Raw genomic sequence first — 17,246 nt, 5'->3', positions numbered from 1 at the left:
CTGACTCTCCTTTTCTCTATCTGAGGGAGTAGAACACCATGTTCACATGTTCTGTATGCTTTTGAATTTAACAAATGCCCATGAATTACTGCTTTTCTGTCTTCTAAAGGTTAGTTACTGACTATAAAGTCTTGGCAGCCTGCATGCCTCCAAACAAATCTGCTTCACTCAGTTGTTAGAAGTCTAAAATCTGACCTCTTTAATTCCTGTTTCATCAAACAAGGGTTATATGGACTCTGAATCTAGATAGTGACAAATTACTGTCTGACCTCTGCCTTCATGTAGCACTGTAAATCAGAAGTATTTGATGTTGTCATTCTGTTTAATTTGGTGGCAGAGACCTAATAAGATAGAGCATTAAGAGCCATGATAAGCATTTCTAGGCTTTTCTGCCCTTAATATTGAAGTACGTTTCTAAGGCTAGATTAGACTTTGGCCCTTCACCCCTTCTTGGAATACAGTAATGCATCTGTGGGGCGGGGGGGAATGGGGAAACAACTTCACTAAAGCAGTATAAAAGACTGGGCTTGTTGCAAAAGTTTATTCTAAATTCTAAAAAATGTTATATTACTGAATTTCATGCAAACCGACTCTAGTCTCAAATTGACCAGACTGGAATAAGATGTCTGGAAAGCATTATTACAAAATCTGTTTTACAAGTGAAGTTGGCAGACAAAAGTCTAAATTACAGTAATAATAGTCCATTTTTGCATTTGTTAGTATTCCCAGGTTGCATTCTATTGCAGCTCTTGCATCAGTGGAATCATTTTGGTTTTAAATTGAGTATTAAATATTCCCCTTTGGGATTGTAGAGGTGCAAATGAATATAAATGAGATTGGCAGAAAATGAACTGCATTTGGATTTTGCAAAGTTGTTTTTTAAAGCTTCCGAAGCTGGTGATTTTAAAAATAATATCCATTGCTGAATCAGAATTGAGAAAGTTGCTCCATCCCTTAGAGCTGCTTCTTAAAGCAGAGCCTTAAGCATCAGGACTTGGTAACATAACATTGTGTGATCTTCAGGTATGAATTTCTAGATTGGTTTAACTCTTTTAAAAACATACTGAATTAAGTAAGTTTTGGCTTGATGGATTTTATTTTTCTTCCCCCTCCTTTATTGAGGATATTTTGATGTGGCATGAAGTAGACTTGTCCCCATTAGTCTCTGCCATAAGCAACAGACAATGTAGCATAGGGGCTTTAATATTTTTCTAATAAATTTTGTCAAACTGGTAGCTGCAGTGCAAGCCACCGTGAAGAATTTCATAGCTACTGTTGTCTGTGGAGGGTGAGAGCAAATTATTCTATCAACTGTATCAGAAGTAAGCTCAGATCTTCTAAACTTCCACTCTGCCACCATTACTCCTTATTCCTTAGCACACCTTGGCAAACTTGCTCTTCCACTGCTTCTTATCCTAGGTACTTGAGTTCCTTCTTTCACACAAAGAGAGCTACTTAAAGCCTGTTGTTAGCAAGGAAGGCTAAAAAGTTAGTGCTGCTAAGAATTACTTGGATTAGGATTTCTTGACTCCCCCCCACTTCAAGAATGCTAATCATTTGTTTAAAAACTTGGACCCTGTCTAAGAGTGTAAATCACTGGAAATATTTGAATGTGTGTAAATAGTGGAATTGTTAATTCTGAAGTGAAAAACCATAGTGCAGAGCTATAGGCCCAAAACACACTTGATTTGAACCTCTCTGCACTGAGTTACTGATGCATTTCAGTGCAAACCAACTCAACTGGACTTCCCATTCTGCACGTGCTTGTCTTGCCCTCTGTCACAGTTCAAAAATATAGTAAATCTTCAAGCAGTCTCTCTGCACCCTGTTTTTCTAAAATCTGGGATTGTGGAGTTGGCTACTAATACGATACTGATCTTAAAACATTGAGACTTCAGTTTTTTGCCTACCTTATAGTAAAACTCATCCTGAAGTGTTGCTATTGAATGTGCTGTCAGGTTTCTCAGTCTTGTGTGCGTAATTTTTGGGTCTGCCCCTAGTCTAAGAGTTCTATAACATGGAGTTTTTTTATGCCTTTGGAAGATGACCCAAGAGCTGAAGAACTGCTTTACTATTTGCTTTTGCTAGGTCCTGTGAAAAAGGGCAAAGAGCAAAACACGGAGCGCAGCTTTTTTCTCAGAATGAAGTGCACACTGACTAGCAGGGGAAGGACAGTGAATATAAAGTCTGCTACGTGGAAGGTAACTAATGTAAAGGAATATTTACATAGTTTGGCAGCTTCCTCTTCAGATGTCATAACACTGTATTTCCACAGTTTAACTTCATGTCACAAGCTTGAGTTTCACTAAGTACTTAACTAATTTAATGACTGTGCTTCAATATGCTGAATGTTAATGCATCACAGGGGGAACTGAAACAATGTTTTAAAATTAGTTTTTCAGAAGTCTCTTAATTAATTCTTCATTTTAAATTAGAGGTCATTTACTTACTAGAAATAATAATTACTAAATTAAGGTTGCATAAAACCTCTGAGAAAAAAATCCTTTACTTAGGCTGAATCTCAGTTTCTTTTGATTTGTGTGTAAATGTGACAGTTGAGGTCTCTCTGAAGGACTATAATACCATTCTTTCTGAAGCTGTTGGCTATCCCTTTTGTAACAGTTGGAACAAAAAGAACCCAGCCTGATAACTTTCTGCAGTGAATGCATTTTCTCCTCTGGACAAAAAGTAACCTTTTCCTGTATCAAGTGGTATTATGGCTCACAATTCGCTTTTATAACCTAAATGTAGTTATTCTGGATCAAAGAACTTTGTTCTTTGCTGCTGTCTGTAAATAATTTCTACTTGAAAATGGTTAAAAAAAACCACACCACAAAGTACAAAACTCTTGTCTCTTGAAAAATACATTTGATCTCAGTCATCACTTCTGCAGAAGATCTAAAATGGAGGTTGCTACTATTACCATAACTTTCCAATTTAAATAATAAGATGCCTTTCCCTGAGGCAAATGCTTATCAGTGTCGTCATTGACGCAACTTCCAGAGAACAGTTCACAGAAATGCAGAAATATCTAGTGTTGCTTCAGCCAGGGCATGAGAGGGAAGACTTGGCAGCCTGTGTATGTCACAGTCCATGTAGCAGGAGGGGAACTCCTGCTCTCCTTCAGCCACCTGCCTGGGAGCACTGCTGCCTTTCTGTTGTTGCTATCACATTGAGGGGTGGGGAGGGGAAGGACTTTGCTCTGGGCGTGCTAAGGGCAGTATGATTGTGTTGTCTGACAGACAAGACCTTGTCTGTTTTTTAAAATAAACTTTCCCGTAGGTACTGCACTGCACTGGACACATCCGTGTGTACGACACATGCGGTAATCAAACCCACTGTGGCTATAAAAAGCCTCCCATGACATGTCTGGTGTTGATCTGTGAACCTATTCCTCATCCATCAAACATTGAGGTCCCCTTGGACAGTAAAACCTTCCTCAGTCGTCACAGTCTTGATATGAAGTTTTCCTATTGTGATGAAAGGTAAGATATATTTTGTACTTGAGAAAATAATTCATTTGAAGGGATTTGCAGGGTTGGTACATATTGGCTAATATTGGTATTGTACATTTAAGTAGTTTTGCTCACCAACTTGATTCATCTGTGCAGTGGAATCATCAGTAGGATACTTTAGCTTTTACTAACTGATCAGGATGTCTTATTCAAAAGACAGATTTTGACATCTGAGGAGGATCCAGGGCTATTACTTGGGGAAAAAATGCTTTGCCTACAGATAACTGCGTGTTCAAACTGGTCTTGAGTGTAGTGGCAGTGATTAACTTGAAATAAGAATATTCTTTTGGGCACTGAGAAACAGGAAGGATTTTAGGTTTGTCTAAATGGTGGTGCATTTTAGTGACTGAAGAGAGTGTGTGTGTAATGCTAGTCAGATGCATTATTGCTAATGCTTCCTCCCTCTCCCTTCCTCTGGGAGATCGGTGTTTGCTTTCCTCAGTCCAAAAAGCCCCAAAAATTCAGCTGTACTATTTCATCTGCTGTTGAAAATGAGATTTTTGTGTTCTGGTACAAACCACGGATGTAGTCAAATACATAAGACTGCTCTTACTGTCCTCTGGAAACTTACCTTGACAAATTTGAAAAACAGAAGTGAAGGAAATAATTGACATGAGGTTTTTTGTTTTGGGGTTGTTTGTTGTTTTTTTTTTTGCTTGTTTGGTAGGTTTTTTTTGTTTGGTTTGGTTTTTTAATTGGGTATTATTTGTTACTCCCTGTTTCCTTTTCTTTGCAACAAAAACAAACTTCTAATTAGTTGCTGTGTTAGACGCAAAGTGATGTTAGTGCAGGTTTTTTGCTGTTCTCTGCAGAAACCTTAGCTTTATGTGACTGAAAATGTCAAAGGTACTTACTTGGTCATATTCTACATGTAGAATAGGGCAAAATAAAAGCTTTCCCCTGGTTAGCAGTGCCCTCTGGGGGCTGAAGAACATACTGTTTTCTTTAAAAAGCTGGCAGTGGTGGTTCGAGTGGGAAGAATAAATCTGATATGTAATTTCTTAGTTGCAGGTTTAAAACTGCTTAAGCATGTCTTTGTTTTTTTTATTCAGTTCTCATATTTGTATATGCTGGATGTGCTAGTCTGTAAGTAGCTGGTCTACCTTTAGGGAAAAAAAAAGTCTAGCTCTAGAAAGCAGGGATTTTCTTAATCCTGTCTACCATAGGACATGATTTATAAATACTGATTGAGAAGTAAAATCCTGTGCCTGCTGAAATTTCTCTTTTAAAGAAACATAAAAAAAATACAGATTTATTTTTAAAACTCCCAATAAAGCAAAATTTCTACTAATGTGCATGGAAGTGACTGCTAAGATTTTTGTAGATGTGCATCCAAATGCTCTGGTATTTGTGCTAGTCCATGTCTGCTTTTACTTAGTAGGTTTTTTTCCCCTTGTTTTAAAGAATTACAGAGTTGATGGGCTATGAGCCAGAGGAACTCCTGGGTCGCTCAATCTATGAGTACTATCATGCACTGGATTCTGATCATCTGACCAAAACACACCACGACAGTAAGTGAAAAGATGTATTTCAAGCCCTCCAACTACAAGAGATGAGATCACTGGGGGAAGCAGCAGCAGAATGAGAGCTTTATTTTAATTGCAGAGACGAATCTGCAGTTAATTCTTCCATGGTTTTGTTTTTTTCTCTGCCTGTAATTAAAGCTGGTGTCCTTTCTGCTTTTAGTGTTCACAAAAGGGCAGGTGACAACAGGACAGTACAGAATGCTTGCTAAACAAGGTGGCTATGTCTGGGTTGAAACTCAAGCAACTGTTATATACAACACTAAGAATTCTCAGCCGCAGTGCATAGTGTGCGTAAACTACGTGCTGAGGTAAGTTGAGTAGATGTTGCTATTTTCTGTCATCATCTTTATTGAAGACAAAGTCAGGTTCTGATGGCACCACACCTTTTTTTTTCAGCTCGCTGAGAATGTGAGCCCCTGTTGAATATGTTATGATTTCACTCTTTCCTACCCATGAAATGTTGCTCAGAATACTACCAGTCCTAGGATCAGGAATTGTATTTGAAAACAGAATATTTTTTTTGATCTAGTGATACCGGCAGGAAGATTTCTGCAGGGAAATGAATGTAGGGTCAGCCTCTTCTGTCACAGTGGAAACATTTGATAATCTGTGTGCATTCTAGACCAGTTCTCTATCTGCAGTCTGGAGCAGTGAATTTCACTAACAACTTCTAGCCATGGAGTCAGAGCAGGAGTAATGGTGTCTGTCTTAATCCCATTTATTTTTTTCTTTAGAATTCCTCTTAATTGAAAACTTAAACTGAAGGCAGACTTGTTGACTGTTTTTCTGCAACTGCCCAGTAGTCCTAAATAAGTTTATCAGAACTTTAGTGAATGTACCACTGTTAATCTATCAACATATTGCACACTAATTTAAAACAAAGAAAAGCATTTTAGGAAATACCTAACTTTTTTTTCTTCTTACTTTATCAATGCTTTCAGAAAAGCATATTTATTTTTGTCACTTTTTAAAATGGCAACAAAATTAGTGCTTGCTTTGACTGTTCCATTTGAGGAAGGAATGAGTAAGAAAAAAAGAATTCTTAAAGCTCCTATCCTGGTAATATTGTGGTGTGTGTGGTGGATTTTGGGTTTGGTTTGGTTTTGGGGTTTTTTTTGAGTTTTGTTTGATTTGGTTTAGTTTGGGTTTTTTTACTTACAAAAATGTTAAGCCTGAATTTATTCCTTTTAGCTGTTCTTTAACAGTCATCTTCCTCCCTGTCTGACAGTGGAATTGTTCAGAAGGACTTGATTTTTTCCCTTGGACAAACCGAGTGTATGCTAAAACCAGTGGAGTCTCCTGATATGAAAATGACCAAAATATTCAGCAAAGATGACCTGGATGATACCAACAGCCTATTTGAAAAACTTAAACAGGAACCAGATGCTTTAACTGTGCTGGCCCCAGCTGCTGGAGACACAATTATCTCTCTAGATTTCAGCAGTAATGGTGGGTGTGTGTTTAAAATTGAGAGCATGCAAATTACTAAAGTTAGTGTTTTAGAGTAAATGTCAAAAAATAACCTCCCAGTATCACTTGCCTGGTGATACTTCAGCTGCTGTTTAAATTTAATGAGGCCCGTAGACACGCACGGTATTGTTACTTAGGTTGATGGTTTCTTTTAATTTTTATAGAGTCTGATGAACAACAATGTGATGAAGTTCCTTTGTATAACGATGTAATGCTCCCCTCATCCAGTGAGAAATTGCAGAATATAAATATGGCAATGTCCCCACTACCTGCCTCTGAAACTACAAAGCCACTTCGTAGCAATGCTGATCCTGCACTCAATAGAGAGGTTGTATCAAAGCTGGAGCCAAACACAGAGCCACTCGAACTTTCTTTTACCATGCCTCAGGTGCAAGAGCAACCAACCAGCCCTTCTGATGCAAGTACCAGCCAAAGTTCACCTGAGGTTAGTTACCTAATTAAAATGTACGTGCTGTGGGGACTTGTGGAGCCAAACTGGTTAAGGATGCAGCCAAGACGGGAATTGAATGTTATTTCTAAGTTGTGACTTAGTTAAGCTCATGACATGATCTGAGGAAAAAGATACATTTTCATACTGAGAACTATCTTTTCATTAAAGTGAGTCTTGCAAACATGTGCAATATCACCTGATAGAGATACAATGAAGTTGGGACTGGCCTTTCTAGAAAATAATGGTTCAGAGACAACTTCTCTGAACAGCATATTAGTTGCAATAATTTACTGTAAAGGCTTCTTCCAGGTTCCAAATAAATAGTGTGCTCCCCACATGGGGTAAATTTGCATGCATACCAAGAAATGTGTTTTCTTCCCCTGTTTTAATTTTATGCAACTGTAGCCTGGAATTAGTTTTTACATTAGAACATTTTTCAGGGAATCTGTAGACACAATGCAAACTGATGTAATGACAGAAGCTTAAAACTCTGCTCAAAATGTTTTCACAGCCCAGTAGTCCCAACGACTACTGCTTTCATGTGGATAATGAAATAGCTGAGTTCAAATTGGAATTGGTGGAGAAACTCTTTGCGATAGATACAGAAGCAAAAAATCCATTCTCTACTCAGGTAATGTACATAAAATTAACATTCTGTATCATCTTAATACTTATTCTCAGTGTGCCTTCTCTTAGAATGTCTTGAGGAACCTTCCTCCTCATTTATGTAATATTTTCATTAAAATAAATTGCAAAGGAATATATGGTAAGGATTTGGTAAAAGGAAGAGCCTTAATGAAGCCATGAAGTCATACCTCTCATCTTTTACAGGAAACTGATTTAGACTTGGAGATGTTGGCTCCTTACATCCCAATGGATGATGACTTCCAATTGCGCTCCTTTGATCAGCTGTCTCCACTGGAAAGCAGTTCATCCGGCTCTCAGAATGCAGCCATTACCATCTTCCAGCAGCCTCAGACACCATCAAGTACTGCTGATGAAAAAAAACCAGTGACAGAACATGTGGATGATGTGAAGACGCTACTTGCACCTTCATCTCCTGCCCACATCATCAGTGAAACGAGTAGTGCCCCAGCATCGCCTTACAGTGGCAACAGGAGTCGAACCGCGTCTCCGAACCGAGGGGGAAAAGGAACGTTGGATCAGACGGAAAAATCCTGTCCAGGAGCTCCCAGTTTGCTAACAGTCACTCTGAACAAAAGGTATTTTAAAACCAAAGCTTAAGCCCTAGCATCTGTTCCAGAAGTTAGCTGTAATACAGTCTGAAATACTGCAACTCTTGTATGTTGTCTTTGGCTTTCTACTTCAAAGTAGAAATTGATACGTTTAAATTTTTGGACCTTTCAAATAAGTTTTTTGTTTATTTTACTGGTAAGGTTCTCTCAAGTTAATTTTGCAGTGGCTTTACATAAACAACTTATGTAATAGGCAGCTGCTGTGTGCCCACTGTGTTCATAATTTTGTTCTGCTCTTGTATCTGACATGCAGCCTTTTTAAAAGAATGTGCAGTAGGCAATTGAACAGGAGTTAAACCCACACAGTATTTCTGGTGCTTTTCTTGCTCACTTTGTTATGAGGTAAGAGGCATCCACTGTCTGTGTGCTTCCACTTCTTGCTTTTAAAGCAAGCCAGATGTCATAATGATGGACTGTGGCATTTGTAGCAGGTATTTATCATTATAGAAACTCAGCAAAGTCAAAATCAGACTTCTGATGCATAGAAGATTTATCTGTACACAGAAATATTCAGATCAGACTTTTTCTGCAAAGAAGCTCATTCTGAGCTTCACAGCAAGATTAAAAGCTGTAACTTTCACTATGGTCATAGACAATGATTGTTGAATTGAGTCAATTATGAAAGAAAAGTAGTAGAGTTAATAAATTCAGTTCTGTGATATTGTATGTAAGTGTCCACAAAAGAAGGGATATGGCCTGAGGATAGTAGAAACGTCTTAACAGCCTGAATCAATTTTTCTTAGATCTACTGCAATGGATGAAGAACTAAATCCAAAGATGCTAGCTTTGCATAATGCTCAGAGAAAGCGAAAAATGGAACATGATGGTTCACTTTTTCAGGCAGTTGGAATTGTGAGTTTTGTTTTACCATTTTAAAATATTCACTTTTAACCTTGCAATTTCTTAAATGAGGCATCAGTGCAGACTCCTCTGAGTTTAGCCATTGGTAAGCAGTGGAATCTTGGGATCAGAAATACTTGTTTGATTGTGAAATTCCCACATTCATGCAGATACTCTAATTTTAGTTATCTCTGTCAGCTGTGTCAAAAATGCCCTCTATACCCAAGCATGTTTCTTGATTAGATAGAAGGTACTTACTTCTTTTGTGAACATGTGTGTTATCAGTGGAGTATGGACAAATGTAAGACATCAAATTTAAATTTATAATTGCCATATTTGTTTCACTTCTTAATTTAAATGTTTCACTTCTTAATTTAAATGCAATTTTCAGATTTGTCAATAGGGGAGACAGTGCTCTTAGGCTTCTTTCTGTGCTTTTGTTTTTCCACCAAGTCTGAGATTGCTCTGTTTGATCAGATAACAAGACCATCTGAACCATATAAGGGAACAGAATTCATGTCACTTAGCAAATGTATATACTACTGCTTTCATTTCATGCACACTCTCTAGAATTAGTGCGTGCGATGGTGAGTAGCTCATCATCATCTCAGCTTTTCAAAAGAAACTTTTTGGTTATTCTTACATTTATGTCGCTTCATTTGGGCTATCCAGCTTGTTATTTTCTGCAAGGGTACTTTGTGTCCGTGATCTTTGTCTCTTGCTGTCAGTTCTTAGTATTTTGAAATCTTGAACTTGGCCATTACATACTGTTCTTTCTCTTCTTGCCTTCATTGCAAATTCCTTCTTTGCTTAAGTTTTTTCACAATTGATTCTTAGTTCCTCAGCTGCAATGTAGCCTTTGAGATTCTTTGTCTCTCTAGTGGTCCATCTCCTAGGTGTGGCTATCCATCATGTTTTACAGTGCATTTTTATTTTTCATCTGAACTAAAAGTTATTCCTGTATCACCATTCTGGTTTAAGGTCTTCCTCTAGAAGAGTTGAGAGCGCTTTTACGTGTCCATTTTTTTTTTCTGAGGCAACCAGGCTTTATTTAACAAAAAACCAACATCATTCTTATGCCATTGATTTCATTTGCTAAGTGCTTTGCACCTCCATGCATGTTGTTCTGCTGCTTCCAGTAGCCCTGTAAGAATTCAAAGCTCTGCAAGAATTGTATTGCCTTTCATTGCCTCTTTCTCATGGGATGGTGCTACAGCTGCCACAGTGTTGCTGATGAAATACAATAACATGGGTTGTCATCATTAACTGCTGTAACAGCATTTAGGCTTCTATGCTTAGTGCCTTTTTAATGCTTACAGGTTAAAGCTTCACCTTTTGCTAAACCTTTTTCTTTTTACCGTATCTGACAAAAGAGTTGTAAATATTTGGATGGTTTCTGCACAGGCAGAAGCTATATTTTCCATGTAGCTGGGTCTTACTGACATTATTTCAAACAAGTGCTTTTGTTGTTTGGCTCCTTTCCCATAATGGATTTCTGAGTGGATGAACTAGGCCTTGCACATGGCAGAGAAGAAAAATGATGGTAAATCCAAGTGTATAAAACATGGTATTCTGGGATTGTGCAAAAACTTGCTACAGCTTCTTAGCTGTAAGGAAGCAGGACTTTGCAAAGAGTGAAAACAAGTCAAGACAAAAGTAAAATACTACTTCAATGTTCAAGAAAACAGGAGAATTAGACAAGGGCGAAATGTGTTACCATAAGATTATGAAATAAGGATCTGAATCATTACATTGAGAGAGGTATGTGTTGTATCTTAATATTAAGGGTTTTATTGTATTCATGGTAAAAAGAAACCAGCAACAATGTAGGTGACTGACCTTACTATGAAATGCAGCTTGCAAGTTGGGAGTTCTTTAATTCTATTATACAACTGTCCTTTTGACTTGTGTGGATTTTTTTAGAACCTGAAAACACATCCTCTTTACTGTTTTAAGTGTTCAGGATCATGGTAGCATTCTGAAATACCTCTTCCTCTTTTTGCAGCATTCATTACTGCTAACAAGACAAAACTTTGCAGATTCAACTACTTTTGCTAGCAAACTCCATACTGAGATGGTGTTTTTTTCCTTCTATCCCATCTGTTTCAGTGGCAGCTTCTTTTTACTTATCCTAATTATATGGAGCCCTTAAAAGCTTTCTAATCTCTGCATCTTCTCTCCTGCTGTCAAAACAATATGCTAAGGAGCAATGTCTGCAACAGAATGGCTTTGCATTCCCCACAAGATTTGGGTCAGAGGGCTTGGTGGCAATAACTGGAGTGCAAGCAGAATTTACATCTTAAATTTAGATAGAATCGACCCACTGAGGTTCCTGAATCTCCTGTCTACACTATTAGTTCCAGTGCAGAAAACCATCAGACACTGCAGTGAAAACCTGCTGCTTACTCACACTCTAGCAGTGGTAATTAAATGGGTGTGTATGTGAACATGAACATGCTAATCTTGAGCGTGGTAATTGATGATAACCAGGATTTAGTAATTGTCTTCTGTAAGGGAAGTAAGGTCTTGAAACCTGATTCAGTTTCTTTTAAATAATTTTCAAGGCCAGTATACTTGGAAATAATGTTTCTCCCCAGGTTCTGAATGAATTCCACTTTAAATTGTTACAATGCCTACACTAGTAATCAGTGACAGAAAGTGTTAGTTGGGAAGAGGGATGTGGAGGAAGAGACAGTATTCAATAAAGAAGATTGATTTTTCTTTCTTTCTTTCCAGGGGACTTTATTCCAGCAGACAGGTGACCGTGGAGGAAATGCATCACTTGCTTGGAAGCGTGTAAAGGGATGCAAAACAACTGGTCCTAATGGAGTGGAGCAAAAGACAATCATTCTGCTATCAACTGGTCAGTGCCTTTTAGCATGTAGAGGAGGGTGGAGGGGGGGCTGTTCGGAAGAGAACTGAGTGACAGGAACTTATCCAAACTTACCTCCTTTCTGAACAACTCTGGAGGAAAGGCTAAGCATGATGAATAAAGAGCACTTTTTTTTTCCTTCCCCCTCCCTCTTTAGACATAGCAAGTAAACTTCTAGGGCAGTCGATGGATGAAAGTGGACTACCCCAGCTCACCAGTTACGACTGCGAAGTAAACGCGCCCGTACAAGGCAACAGAAACCTGCTACAGGGTGAAGAACTGCTCAGAGCTCTGGATCAAGTTAACTGAGCTTTCACAATACTTGTTTCTTTTTTGGACACTGGTGAATCATCACCTAAAGCAGTCTATTTATATTTTCTATATCTGATTTTAGAAGCCTGGCTACAGTACTGCACTAATTCAGTTAGTTCCGTTTTGATCCCCTTTCTACTTATTTTGACAGTCTTTTTAATGTGTTCTTTATGTAACAATAACTCAAACTATAGTGCATTTTTATAATTCTTTGGTACATACACTTTTAAGTCCATTACATTTAAAACACTTGCAATAGCAGCTTTGAAATATGCACCTGATTTTAAAAAACTATTTATTTTTTGGCTGGGGAGTTGGTCACCAAAACTTACCATTAGTAAAATGCCAACACAGGAAAAACTGGCAATCCTTCCATCCTGCTCTTCATAGGTAGCTGGAAGACTTGTGCTCTCTTTACTCTTTATGTTCAAATAAGTTTTTTTTATTTCAATAGTTTTTATAAGAAACAACAATGCTTTGCAGCAGTGCATTGTAGCCACAATCGCACAATATATTTTCTTAAAAAATACCAGCAGTTCATCATGCAATATATTCTGCGTTTATAAAAACTAGTTTTTAAGAAGAATCTTCTTTTGTTTGCCTATGAAAATCATGTTTAAACCTGGATTATGTCATTATTTTAGTCACGTTGTAATATACATTTTTCTGAAATGCTGTCTTACGCTTTTGACTTACAGGAGTGTGGTTAGTCAAAGGAAAGGCTTTTATCTGGAAAGGGCTAGCAGCATTTTATTTGGATATGTTCTCAATTTAGAGAGAGATTGATGTTCTTAAAGTAGTCACTTTGCCAGCTTAAAAAAAAAAATTAAATCCCTGCCTGTAGTTGTTGAAGTTAATGCTAATATTGTGTATGATCTTAAATCTATATGTTCAGCTTACCCTGTGTGGTATAGGTGATATTTCAAGCAGATTGTAAAACATCTTGCATTGTTAGCAGAGTTTTATCTAGTACTTCATTGAGTTGCTCAATATTTTGATGTTTTGGTTTTATGCACCTTGTTGCTATTAACATCCATATGTTTTCATGTAGATTTCAATAACTTGAATATATTTAGAAGCCTTTTTATTTAGAAATATATAGTTGTCACAAACATCTTATTTTCCTATATGTACTGTACAAAACCTTCATTCACTCATTCTTTTGCTCTTTGTGGTTGGATCTAACACTAACTGTATTGTTTTCTTACATCAATAAACTATACGTGGACCAGGCCCCCTCGGGGAGTGTGTTACCTGAGAGAAATGAGATAATTTATATTTTTGTTAGTGGTTGTTGTTCATCAGTGTTCCCTTTTTAACTTAGAGTCGATTGGAAATCACTGCTCCCTTATTTTGATTGTAACATCTCTGTGTTAATTATTTGAGCCTATTCAGTACTGAAGTCTCCCAGACAGTGTTGTACTACTGCTCGCCAAAGATGTTAAACTTTTTAACTCTGTTATCCACACCAGTTAGCAAACTTGAAAGGGAGGAGACATCATATTTGTGTTACTTGAGAGTGGAAAGATTCTTCCGCATGAACAACTTAAAGGCTTGTCTCTGGAAGCTTTATCAAGGTAACACTAGAAAGCAGGAAAATAAAATTCACAGGAGTGATCAATTAAAGATGGAATTATTTTTTTTTTTTCACAAAACTGCATGATTTAAAAATAAGCTGGTAATTTATGGTAAAGCTTATTCTACTTTCTTGTGCTGTTGACTCAGTAACTTTGACTAGGTGACTTTCCTCATTTTGCTGTCATAAAACATTATGCTACTGATAGAACCTTGTAATGTGTAAATATGGTCAAGATATTCTGTGCATTCTTCAAATTATTTAAAAAAAAAACCCTAGCTCAATGCAAGAAATCAAATGTGGAGTGTCACAAGAATTATCTTTGTTTTATTTTGGAAACTTTGCTTTCATCAGACTCTTTTGAAATTAATATAGGGGTACATAAGCTTAACCTGTTTCCTAAAATTTCTGTTACTCTTTCAGTGAAATGAGCACTTTGAGCTGACACAAGTGTACTAAACTAAATGGAGATTATCAGCTACCAACTGAAAAAAAAAAGGATAAGGCACTGATAGCAGAAGACAACTGCATACTTCTTAAAGGTTGAGTAGAAGCTGCAGAAAGAGGAGAAAGCATGTAGGTGCTCTAAGCTAAAGATGAAACTTTGTTCAGAGAACATTTTGAACATACACCCCTGCTGCTGAATTTTAAATGCAGCCTTTAAGTGTGCAAAGCTTACAAATTTTATCTGGATAAAAGCAGCAGAGCTGCTGCATACCTGCAGTGTGAGGTCTCTTGGATGGCATTCTTCCCATGGCATCCCTTTCTGTGGCAGCAGCTCACAGGTTTTAGAGTGATGGTGCTAAAGGCTTAGTAAAAAAAGCACCAGCACCCTGCTTTGCTCTGCATGGATTGACACAACCTGTCTGAGGCAGGGAGGAGAATTTTGCAGAGATGTGAAAGATACAAGTGGGTTCTGCTTTTCTCACAGCCCCAGCAAGCTTTGAGCTGGCCTGGTGGGTTATCCCTTTTCATCTCCAAGAGAAACTTCATAGCATCTTGCTTGATATTGTTCTGCTGATCTCTTGACCTTATTTTGGAGAAGCCTGACCTTTTTGGGTCAGTCAGTTCCTCTTCAGTGTAACTTAAGAGGGCAGTCAATTTTCATAAAGAAAAATCAATGTTAAAAGAGGAGGAACACTTAAGTGTCCCACATGATTTATGGTTATGAGTCTGCTGGTATAATCTCTGGTCTTAATGACAGCAGCTGTGGATTTAAATGAGCCATGTTTCATCTAAGAATCTTCCTAACTCACACTTTTTTAATTATACATAATAACAAGGCAGAGCATTTTGTTTACTGCCCTGGTAGAAGTGAAACAAACATGCAATTAATGGAATTAACTGCAATAGCTGTATTGGTTTGTTTTAGGAAAAAAAAAACAACAACCAACCACCCAACCTCCTAGAGAGATTGGTGAAAGCAAGGAAAAGTAACAGTAATTGCTCTGGTCTTGTAAGATCTTTGCAAAATGTAAATGTAAAGTCACAAAATCTCTCAAGTGCCTTTATTTTTTTTTTTCTTAGACTCTTTGGACTAGATGAGCTTTATAGGTCCCTTCCAACCCAATACATTCTATGATTCTAGGAATACACACCCTGAGTCTAAACCTTCTTTGGAGGACAAGTTTCTAGAATACATTAACTTCTAAATGCTTTCTTATTTTGATTCTGAATATTTCCTTTGCTGACCTGCTACCTTTTAAAATGTTGAGGCACTACATTAGAGCATTCATTCTTCAGTGGTAGTAAAGAAGCTGTAGGCAGGTAGTGTTTCCTTCTGCATATGGAACATGCTAGATGATGTGGAAATGATAAACTGAGGAAAATAACTAAGCTTCAGGAAGGTTATTGTGACTACTGCAGTAGTCAAGCCATGCCTCCTCCATGGCATAGCACAATCATTATTTTTACATATGGATTCCAAGTGATGTTTTTATCAACAACAATGATGGTTTTGTGAAAAGGTCAAGGAATTTTTAAACTACTAATTATGATGCCATCATTCATTCCTTTACCTGAAAGTAGTTATAACAAACTACAGGTGTAGCTCCCAAAAAGTCACTTATGTCTGCTGTCCACTGACTTGATCTCAGGTGTTATACACTGAATAAATTAAAGTAGCCTGAGTCCAAAGTACATCCTTCTATTGTACTTTCCTCCTGTGTAGTGAGGTAGGCTTGGATTATGCTGATCTTTGAAAACCTTTGGGTTTCCAATTCAGTTTCCTGTGTGTCTGTGTACAGACATTAAACTCTCCTAAGTAATTACTGAATTAAAGAATCACAGGTTAAGGCCAGAAAGAACAATTAAAACTTTACACATAACACTGGTGACAATTTAAAGACTTCAAATTTTGGATGAATTGATCACCTTTGCTTCCAACAAAATACAAAGGTAGGATCAAAAAAGTCTGATGATGACAGATTAAGCTATTGTGTATTTAGTAGTAAGTTTTCATTCTTTTAATAGCTGTTTAATGAAGCAGCTAAACAATGGTAGCTGAAGGCAGAAACGTGGGCTGTTTCACCAGTATCTGTTAGCAAGCTGTCTCCCTGTTTCACTGCTGAATGAAGGGGTCCCTTGGATGCACAGTGCTGTGGAAGTCCTGAGTGCCCAACCACTATCCAACAGGCTCAATGTCCCTGAGGTCAACCCATCTGTTCCCATCCCCTCCAATTAGCTGCTGCTGAACACAACACACATCTCACTCAAATGTCACAGCACTTATGCACATTAAAACTGTAATTGTCCAGCATGAAAAGAAATATTTCACAGGAGTACTTTGTAGGAAGATAATTTTCATAGGTATTCATGTAAGTTGGGTATCCAGCTTTCATTAAAAATGCCATTAGCAATTAAGCTCCCTGGAAAGGTCCCTTTTAGAGAACTGTAATTTTTTTTTGATCCAAATTCTAAAAATGATTTGTCATTTTCCTTCTGCTTCCCTGTTTACCTTGAGCAAGGCTTGCCAAGTTACCAAAAAGTTAAAAGAGTTTGCTACTGGATTAATACAGTACGGTAGATTTTGTGAATAATAGCAGTATTCTCTCATGAAGAAGTGGTATATTTTAATGGAATTCTTTTTTGGAACCAAGTACAACATATTGCAATTGATATTTCTCTTGAAACATTTTGACATACTTGTGACTGTATTTCTTTTTGATTGTGTAACAGTATAAAATTCAATAAAAGAGAGGGTTTGTTTCTAATTTGTGACATCTCTGATCTTTCTGTTCATCTCTTACCCCTGTTTTAAAAGGTAGATTACAAAACCACTTTTCAAAGTGAACTAAATAACCACTGTGCAGCATAACTAAAACTCCATTCATGTTTGAGGTCTGATTTACCTACAGATGAAGCCAGAAACTTTCCCACTAAGCATACATCTCATCTGTCTTCCAAAAGCATTTATAATTAGTGTCTTG

General features: G+C 37.4%; 1 protein-coding gene across 2 annotated transcripts in view; it reads left to right on the top strand.

The window, feature by feature from the left end:
* Positions 1-17,030, top strand: part of HIF1A (hypoxia inducible factor 1 subunit alpha) — a 34,394-nt gene extending 17,364 nt beyond the window's left edge. Inside the window, exons 5-15 of one of the 2 annotated variants that reach the window (XM_051620972.1) lie at positions 2,089-2,201; positions 3,283-3,485; positions 4,920-5,026; positions 5,202-5,349; positions 6,270-6,490; positions 6,676-6,956; positions 7,474-7,593; positions 7,794-8,185; positions 8,962-9,070; positions 11,795-11,921; positions 12,088-17,030. In XM_051620972.1, coding sequence (XP_051476932.1) covers positions 2,089-2,201; positions 3,283-3,485; positions 4,920-5,026; positions 5,202-5,349; positions 6,270-6,490; positions 6,676-6,956; positions 7,474-7,593; positions 7,794-8,185; positions 8,962-9,070; positions 11,795-11,921; positions 12,088-12,239 — 1,973 coding nt within the window. In that variant the 3' untranslated portion in view covers positions 12,240-17,030. The remainder of the gene's footprint in view (positions 1-2,088; positions 2,202-3,282; positions 3,486-4,919; positions 5,027-5,201; positions 5,350-6,269; positions 6,491-6,675; positions 6,957-7,473; positions 7,594-7,793; positions 8,186-8,961; positions 9,071-11,794; positions 11,922-12,087) is intronic. The other variant, XR_007889637.1, reaches the window with a different exon arrangement.
* The last annotated feature ends 216 nt before the right edge of the window (positions 17,031-17,246 follow it).

This window comes from Apus apus, chromosome 5 (genome assembly GCF_020740795.1).
Source record: "Apus apus isolate bApuApu2 chromosome 5, bApuApu2.pri.cur, whole genome shotgun sequence".
NCBI lineage: Eukaryota > Metazoa > Chordata > Aves > Apodiformes > Apodidae > Apus > Apus apus.
Note: the sequence above shows the minus strand (reverse complement) of the source record. Positions and strands in the feature narration are given on the sequence as shown.